Source organism: Papilio polytes, unplaced genomic scaffold (genome assembly GCF_000836215.1).
Source record: "Papilio polytes unplaced genomic scaffold, Ppol_1.0 DF824492.1, whole genome shotgun sequence".
In the NCBI taxonomy this organism is placed as follows: domain Eukaryota; kingdom Metazoa; phylum Arthropoda; class Insecta; order Lepidoptera; family Papilionidae; genus Papilio; species Papilio polytes.
In genome coordinates this window covers 20,955-30,974 of record NW_013524712.1, presented here as the reverse complement: position 1 = coordinate 30,974, position 10,020 = coordinate 20,955, and the positions used below count along the sequence as shown (strand labels likewise).

General features: G+C 38.6%; 1 protein-coding gene across 1 annotated transcript; it reads left to right on the top strand.

Moving 5' to 3' along the window:
• The first annotated feature begins 5,472 nt into the window (after nt 1-5,472).
• Nucleotides 5,473-10,020, top strand: LOC106106785. The gene is made up of 6 exons (XM_013287471.1): nt 5,473-5,636; nt 6,625-6,716; nt 7,127-7,238; nt 7,920-8,040; nt 8,977-9,082; nt 9,914-10,020. Exons 1-6 carry the CDS (start codon nt 5,519-5,521, stop codon nt 9,998-10,000), a joined length of 636 nt encoding a protein of 211 aa, XP_013142925.1. The 5' UTR covers nt 5,473-5,518; the 3' UTR covers nt 10,001-10,020.

Here is a 10,020-nt window from a genome sequence, read left to right as displayed (position 1 = left end):
TTTATATTGTTAAATAGCTTTCGCCCGCGACTCCGTCTCCGCGGAAAAAAAGAAAACAAATGCAAGTAGCCTATGTGTTCCAGACTATCCGCTACATCTATACCAAATTTCGACGATGTCGACGCGCTCAATATTGGCGAGTCATTGTTGATGTTGTCATTAAATAAAATTTACTTAAAAAAATTATAACAACTTAAGAACACTATTTCACTATAATTAAAAAAAAAACACCAAATAATCCTGGCACATAATAATTAAAAAACTCACTTTTTTTCGTAAACCAAATGATACTTCATAATAACATTTTATTCCCAGCTAATTATATGCAACCAATCTTTATAAAACAAATGAATCAATGTTTGGGATCATCTAATGATCGACATCTGAATGAATTTCCGTTTGTTTTTAGAGATCCTTATGTATACTATTATAATAAAGCGTAAACACACACTTCTTTGTTTCCTAAGATGTCAGCAATCACAGCATATTTATGAATAACGAGCTGTTGCCCGCGACTTCGTCCGCGTGGTATTAGAAAATATACGAACTATATAAATAACAAAAAGCTACGTATCCCGGGAACCGGACACCTCGGGGATGAAGCTTATCCCATGTGTACTCCAGACTTTGTTTTATATCTGTGCGAAATTTCAATAAGATATGTTGAACCGTTGCAGAATGATCGTGTAAACATTAAAAAACTAAATTAATGAATCCCACGGGAACCGTAACTTTCCCAGGATAAAAAGTAGCCTATGTTTTCTTCCAGACTATGTTCTAAACCTGTGCCAAATTTCATGGAGATACGTTCAGCCGTTTAGGCTACAAACGCTAACAAACATCCATCCATCCATCCATCTAAACTTTCGCATTTATAATATTAGTAAGATTATTTTTTTAATAAAAATCCCTACACTTACGTCACGCTTTAGGCTATTTATTTTCACACCATTAAACTTAGGGGGTTAATATTTTGGATAAAAACCCTAATGTGGGAGACTATAAGTTGCTGCCAACATCAAGGAAGCAAGATTGTCATCGTGTCATGATATTTTGACATTTGTAATTAATAATTTGACAAATGTAATAACATAAAATTTTCACAATTCCATGCGGATGAAGCCGCACGGGAACAGCTAGTAGACAAATAAATTCTACAATAGACAATAAATTCTACAGAACCTTAAATAAATAAATTACTTTAGCGCTTGTTTATGAATCATCAATAATTTGGCCACGTCTTATATCGACGTATAATAAATATTGGCAATGATAAGCACGTGGTTACGCCAATCGATGAAAGACCTTACTTCCTGGTTATTTACTTCAAGCACTAATAGATTTGATTATATTCGATTCTGGCTAAATAGAACCCATAATCTGTCAATTTTGGGATCTGTCAAATATAGGAATCTATACTTCTATACTATTATAATAAAGCTTAAACACACACTTCTTTGTTGCTTAAGATGTCAGCAATTACACCATATTTGAATAAGTATTTCTTTAATAAAAAGCCTTACACTTACGTCACGCTTTAGGCTACCTTCACGCCATTAAATTTAGGGAGTAAATATTTTAGATAAAAACCCTAATGTTTAAAAGAGACTATAAGTTGCTGCCAACATCAAGGAAGCAAGATTGCTAAGATTTGTCATGTCATGTCATTTTGACATTTGCTATTGATAATTTGACAAATGTAAACAATAAAATAAAATTTTCATAATTCCATGCGGATGAAGCCACACGGGAACAGCTAGTGCTGGATAACTAGCGTTAGTGTTAATGTTTCTAGCGTACTAGTAACTTTATCTTTTTATATAAGAAACACCAAGGTAATCAACGACGTCCATGGACATCTGTAACACCAAAGGAACTACAAATGCGTTGTCGGCCTTAAAGAAATTGTAGGCTCGCTTCTGGAAGGACCCTAAGTTGTATTTGTTTGGAAATACCGCCAAAGACAGGCCGTTTCTAACGCGACTGTGCGGAGCAGAAAGTTTCGCGATAACTGCACGGTTGTGGAATGCCAGCCATCGAGATGGTGGGAATATTACCTGACGATATCTTTTTATTATAATTAATGCGATCGTTTTTACGTTTGGATCTGAAACGGCTGAATGGATCTTGATGAAATTCAGCATAGATGTAGAGGATAGTCTGGAAGATATATAGGCTACTTAATTTTTTTAATTTCGCACGGTCGGATTCGCAATGAAAATATGATAAAAATGCGGACACCTTTGACTAAACTACCACACAACTGTTTAGTTTCGCTTTGATTCTTGTGATATTATACGAAGGTGCACTACTGGATGTTCAGTTGTGCGACTAAACAGTTGCCGCATGCGAAATAATTGACAATCGTACCAGAGTTGTGCGATTGTCGATTGTGCGTGTACCGCTGTCCGCCCACTCTTGTAGTATTTAAAACGATGTTTTCGACCTTTTCATTCACGTGAGCTCTTGAAAGCGAAACAATTTTAATCATCTGTCAATTAGAACCCTGCCAAAGTAACACAATATATTTGCCAATCTATTGAAGTGGTGCCAAAACATATTTAGATACAAGTCAATGTTACGATAAATTATTTGACCCAATAGTTAATTAGTTACTATTCATGTCAATCTAAAAGTACTGCTGAATATATAAATTCACTCCGTTCTCTAGCATATCTTCAACACACATACTTTCCCCTACGTATTGTACAGTATGTACTCTTACATCTCTATCAGAATATCTGAATTCCCTTCTCTATCATATCCTTCAGCACACTTTCTTTCCCCTACGTAGTGTACAGTATGTACTCTTACGTCTCTATCAGAATATCTGAATTCCCTTCTCTAGCATATCTTCAACACAATACATACTTTCCCCTACGTAGTGTACAGTATGTACTCTTACATCTTTATCAGTATATCTGAATTCCTTTAGCGTATTCTCTGCACTACAATACATACTTTCCCTTACGTAGTGTGCACTTTTACATACATCTCTATCGTTTCTTGATATTTCTTACCTCTACGAAGTCGAGTCTCGACAATAGGATTGAAAACAAACTGCTATATTAACTAACAAACAACTAAACACTGTCACGGTTAAATACAAACTGCCAGTTAAACTTGGCAAAGAGTTAATTGACCGCATTTCTTTTTAGTTACTAGGGTTGTCACCTCTGTTTTGTATTTGGTAATATAGTTACCATAGATGATAGCGTCGGTGGCTTAGTGGTTTAAACACTTGACTTGTAATCTACAGGTCTTGGGTTCGAATCTCGCTGTACCAATGTGATTTTCGAATTTTCATATGTACACAATTTACCCGACGTTCTTACGGTGAAGGAAAACATCGTGATGCCTGCACATATCGGTGAAGAAATTCAAAGATATGTGTGAAGTCAACCCGCAGTGGGCCAGCGTGGTTGACTATGGCCTAGTCATCCCTTGCTTAGTATAGTGAGCTGGTGACGATGATAGATTATATGTACAATGACGTAAATTAGCAGTGTTCCAGTTTGAAATATTTACCTTGTTTATTGCAAACAAACTCCTCTTACAAATAATTTGATATCAATTAGTGCAGAACGGATAACAAAAAGAAACTAGTCGAGTATTACTGACCGATTTCTTCTTGCAGACATTTATTAGCGTTGTATTCTTATCGCGTGTCATTTCAAAATGTACAAACGGCTATAGGTTTTAGGTGGAACACGAACAGTTTCCACATTGTACAAATGTTTTTCCATTTTAAAAATTACTAGCTGTTGCTCCACCTTTGCCAGCGTGAAATTAAAACATATAGCCTATATGAGTAACAAATAAAAAACCTTTCTAACGGTAAAAGAATTTTTAAAATCAGCCCAGTAGCTTTTGAGTTATTTCAATACATACAAAAATACAAATCTTTCCTCTTTGTAACATTACGAGCTGTTGCCCGCAACTTCGTCCGCGTGGTATTAGAAAACATACGAACTATATAAATTAAAAAAAGCTACGTATCCCTCGGGAACCGGACATTTCTCGGGGATGAAGCTTATCCCATGTGTACTCCAGACTTTGTTTTATATCTGTGCCAAATTTCAATAAGATATGTTGAACCGTTTCAGAATGATCGAGTAAACATTAAAAAACGAAATTAATGAATCCCACGGAAAACTTAACTATTCCCGGGATAAAAATTAGCCTATGTGTTCTTCCAGACTATGCTCTAAACCTGTGCCAAATTTCATGGAGATCCGTTCAGCCCTTTAGGCTACAAACGCTAACAAACATCCATCCATCCATCCATCTAAGCTTTCGCATTTATAATATTAGTAAGAGTATAGATAAAAGTAGCGTCGGTGGTTCAGTGGTTTGATCACTTGACTTGTAATCTACAGGTCTTGGGTTCGAATCCCGCCATGTACCAATGTGATTTTCGATTTTTCGAATTTATATATGTACATAATTTACCCGACGTTCTTACGGTGAAGGAAAACATCGTGATGCAACCTGCACATATCGGCGAAGAAATTCAAAGATATGTGTGAAGTCAACCAACCCGCACTTGGCCAGCGTGGTTGACTATGGCCTAGTCACCCCTTACTTAGGGTAGGCTCCGAGCCCCTTGGTGGGGACGTATAGTGAGCTGGTGATGATGATGATGATGATAGATAAAAGTAACTAATTAAGTACTTTCTTTCGGAATTCATACATTGAAGGAAATCTTGGCGTGCGCATGTGGTAAGGAAGTTAGAGAGTAGCCCCAGTGGTAGAGAAGGTAAGGAGTAAAAGGTTAGCATGTGCCTCTATGAGAGATGAATCCCATGTAACAACGTTAGTTATGAGTACACTGGTTGAGGTAGACATAGAAAGAGATGTATTGTGTGAAAGGTGAAAATTCTTAACAGTGGTAGTGCCCGCTTTAACATCTTAGCACGAATGGGTCGGCACGCCCGGTGTAATACCACGACCACACAGAAGACAGGCGTGAAATGGAAGCAATTCCGTGTTTCGTCTGATGAGTGAGGTGCCGGAGGCCTAATTTAAGTCTCTTTTCTTTATCACCCTTTTCTCACAAGAAGAGGATGGAAAGGGGAAGTGGATTTGACGGTAGAGGATATGCATAGGAAGGGGAAATATCCTCTTTATTTGCGTCTCCTCTTCCGTCGGATAAGGGTAGGCAACGCATCTGCAATTGCGGATGTCTATGGGCAGCGGTCGCTTCGCCATTTTGGCGGATTCAAGTGGCCGCTTGCTCGTTTGCCACCTTGTTATAAAAAAAAGGAGCAGGGAGTGACTGAGATGACAGATAGAGTTATGTGGAGAACAAAACTTTGTGTTTATAGCAGCGGTGAGTGTTGACTACCAGTGACGTAAGGCATGCTCCAACCCTATTCACTATATATATAGAAATCGTTACAAATCTTATATACAATACTTTTTTCTATATGTCTCTATGTAAACAATTTAAAACCAAACTATGAACTAGTCGGCTTCAGTTTGTCTTTTGTTTTTATTGTATCAACTCAGAGCGAAAATGCACTGGACAATTTTCTACTTCTGCGTACCTGTATTGTGCTGTGCTGCCGTGAATATGAAGGCTTTGACGGAGTCTATGGGACAGGAAGTTATAGAAATGGATGCACCTATTAAAGGTAAGATAGACTAGGTTTTTTAAGATTCATCAAATAGTTGAAGCTTGCGACTTCCAAAAAATATAACTAGTAAGTTTTTTTTATGTCATAAGGTGGCAAACGAGCAAGCGGCCACGTGAATCCGCCAAAATGGCGAAGCGTCCGCTGCCCATAGACATTCGCAATTGCAGATGCGTTGCCTACCCTTATACGACGGAAGAGGAGACGCACATAAAGAGGATATTTCCCCTTCCTATGCATCTCCTCCACCGACAAATCCACTTCCTCTTCCCAACCTCTCCTTATAAGAAAAGGGTGGTAAAGAGAAAGGGACTTAAATTAGGCCTCCGGCACCACACTCAACAAACGCAACACGGAATTGTTTCTATTTCACGCCTGTCTTCTATGTGGTCGTGGTATTACACCGGGCGTGCCGGCCCTGCAGTGCTAAGATGTTAAAGCGGGCACTACCACTGTTCCTTCGAGTTCCTAAGTATCCTTCGGGAAGCTTTTTCCGGGGATTAATATCTCATGTGTTACTGCAGACTTTGTTTAATATCTGTGATAAAAAAGTTATATCAAACGGTTACAGAAATCATAAATAGTTAAACATGAAAAAACTAAATAACATCTCACGGGAATTGTAACTATTTCCAGGATCAAAAGTATCCTGTTTAGACTATCCTCTACATATATGACAGTCATCAAGATGCGTTCAGCAGTTTAGGCCACAAACTTTAAAAAACACCCCTTTCTTATTTATAATACTAGCTTTCGCCCGCGACTCCGTCCGCGTGGAGTAATAAAAACAAAAAGCCTATGTGTTCTTCCAGACTATCCTCTACATCTATACCAAGTTTCATCCAAATCCGTTAAGCCGTTTCGGCCACAAACTATAACAAACATCCATCCATCTAAACTTTCGCATTTATAATATTAGTCTGATAGTCAAATTTCTGTAGACAAATCATCTAATATTACAAGGTAGATAAGATCTTTCTCCTTCTAGAATTACCACCAGAAATAGAAGAAGAACCTTCAGCAGAGAACGAGGCAGATGTGAAATCTGCAACAACAATATCTACAACTAAAAGTTCTACGGTCAGTGATATTTTTATTCCTAAAGCACTCCATAGACGTTAAATATTGACTGAAAGGTAAAATTGTGCGTGTATAGACGGCTACACACCCATCTCCAACCTTATCTGGGAAATATTACAGCTAAATATATAACAATCACTTCTAAAATAATGCTGGTAACGTAAACAACCCATCAAACTCCGCACCTATTACCGACCTATTTAGAAAACTATAATTTATAAATAAAGTTACACAAGTGGTTGTTTTGGAGAAAATGTAACTAAATTTAATTAGGTAAACGGTAAAAGCCGATTATTTAAGAGTTTGTTTAGGTAGAAATAAAGATAATTTCTTATTAGGGCCGTGCGAAATTGACGCGAATGTCAGGTTAATAAAAATTAAAAATAACAATGAAATTCTTTTAAACGTAGGTAAAAGAAACCAAACGCAGAATGAAGGAGACAGAAAAACCTAGAAGTAACCAGGAGGAGGAGGAAGCAAGAATAGAAAAGGAATTGTCTGATCTCTACAAGGACTCTTCAGGTATGTCATATTAAGAGCGTAGGCACACCGTTGACAAAACAATCGCACAATTGTTAAGCGACTGTCGATTGTTTTGCAACCAACTGTTTACCATAACTAAACATCGAGTAGTGTACCACCATAAGCTAGGAATCAAAGAGAGACTAAACAGTTTTGCAATAGTTTAGTCAAAGGCGTCTTAGAGACGAAAGATTTAATAATAGATAACAGTGGTAGTGCCCGATTTAACATCTTAGCACTGCAGGGCACGCCCGGTGTAATACCACGACCACACAAACAGGCGTGAAATGGAAGCAATTCCGTGTTTCGTCTGATGAGTGTGCCGGAGGCCTTATTTAAGTCCCTTTCTCTTTACCACCCTCTTCTTATAAGGAGGATGGGAAGGGAAAGTGGATTTGACGGTAGAGGAGATGCATAGGAAAGGGAAATATCCTCTTTATGTGCATCTCCTCCTCCGTCGGATAAGGGTAGGCAACGCATCTGCAATTGCAGATGTCAATGGGCAGCGGTCGCTTCGCCATTTTGGCGGATTCAGGTGGCCGCTTGCTTGTTTGCCACCTTATGATATAAAAAAAATCCACTTGGCTTGTCTTCTGTGTACTTGCAAAGTTGAAGAGAACTCTACTATTAAATTTGTCTATTAATCGGGTTTTACTTGTTTTTATTTACAATAAATTTTAGATTACAAAGCGGACAGTGCAGAGGTAACAAATGACACACAAAGAATACCGCAGACCAGCACGGTGGGGCAGAACGGGACAGAAGATGATGCATTAAAGCCGGTTGCGAGAGCGAGAGAGGAGTAAGATAAATAAGACAGTATATTGAGAAATAAATTGGGAAACCAGCGCATTCGTTCCTCCTGCATACGCTGAGCTTGCTAACTGTTGCCTATATTTTATTGTATTTATAACTAGCTGTTACCCTGCGACTTCATCCGTATATGAAAACTTTATTTTATTGTTTACATGTGTCAAATCAATTGCAAATGGTAACAGTGGTAGAGCCCGCTTTAACATCTTCGCACGAATGGGCCGGCTCGCCCGGTGTAATACCACGACCACACAGAAAACAGGCGTGAAGTGGAAGCAATTCCGCGTTTCGACTGATGAGTGTGGTGCCGGAGGCCTAATTTTTGTTCCTTTTCCTTTCCACCCTTTTCTTAGAGGAAGGATGGGAAGGAAAAGTGGATTTGGCGGCGGAAGAGATGCATAGGAAGGGGAAATTACCTCTTTATGTGCGTCTCCTCCTCCGTCAATGAAGGGTAGGCAACGCATCTGCAATTGTGGATGTTTATAGGCAGCGGTCGCTTTCCATTTCGGTGGATTCAGGTGGCCGCTTGCTCCTGTGCCACCTTATATTATGTAAAAAAATGTCAAAATACCAATTACTTTACTATGGAAATTTTGCTTTCTTGATGTTGGCAGCAACTTATAGTCTCTTTCCCACATTAGGGTTTTTATCCAAAATATTTACCCCCTAAGTTTAATAGCGTGAAAATATCTAGCCTAAAGCGTGACGTAAGTGTACGGCCTTTTATTAAAAAAACACGCTGTGGTAGCAGCCAAAACGGATGTCGGCTGTGGAAAACTATTTGTAAGCCAGCTGAAATGTTGGCACAACAGATCAGTGTTGCCATTTCAGAAAAAAAATACATCGCGTTTGCTTAATTTTGGAGGTAAATTCAGCACTACCTGGCATGTATACCCTAGCCTTATCTATTCTTTCCTTGTTCCAGCTTCAAATTCCAGCCTGATACCAACAATAAAGCTGACGTGGAACGATTCAGAACTTCTATTGACGTCATCAGTTGCGATAAACAGAGGCTTACTGGAGCCCCTGTAGTAAGTACAATAGCGGACATCCGCGGTGTGCCTTTTAAAAAAAATGCCTTATAAAAACGAGATAAACTCTGCGTTTCAACAATAATGTAGATAGCAGTGAATGTGAATGAATATACGAAATGAATATATTAGAGGAAGTTTGAGAGTAGCCACAATAGTAGAGAAGGTAAGGTGTAAAAGGTTAGCATGGGGGCATGTTATGAGGAGGGAATCGCATGTTACAAGGAGAATGTTATGAATGTGGTACACCGTTAGAGGTAGATCTAGAAAGAGATGATTGTGGAACGGTCTGTCCTCAGCGGTATTTCTAAACCAATACGACTTAGGGTCCTTCAAGAAGCGAGCCTATCATTTCCTCAAAGGCACCGCATCTGTAGTTCCTCTGATCTGGCGGATGTCTATGCGTCGTTGACCACCTTTGTGTTTCCGCCGCTCGTTAGCTGCCATCTCATAAAGAAAAGGTGACATGATCAAGAAGGGACTGACTGAGATGACGTATGATAGAGTTATTTGGCGGACCAAAACCTGTAGCGCTACGATAGTAGAATAAGGAGAAAGATAAAGATGATGCTTCGAGAGCAAATGAAGGGATAATAAATAGACACTAGTCGTGTTTTAACCGACTTTTTTCGTACAGAAGTATGTAATAACTGCGTTGTTTTGTTTGCGATTGTCGATTGTTTTGCAGCATTCAACTGTTTAGTTGCACTGAAAATCGAGTCGTCTGACCTCCATATACGCTAGGAATCAAAGCGACTAAACCGTTTTGCGATAGTTTAATCCAAGGTTCTAAATCTGTATTCTAAACCATAAATAACTTTGTGTTTTCAGACAATAACACCACTCTCATCCGTCGGTCATCAAATATTACCCAATACTGTATTAGTTATCTTTTTAAAGAACGTTCTGTACTTCTAATTTTTATATAAATTAAACAA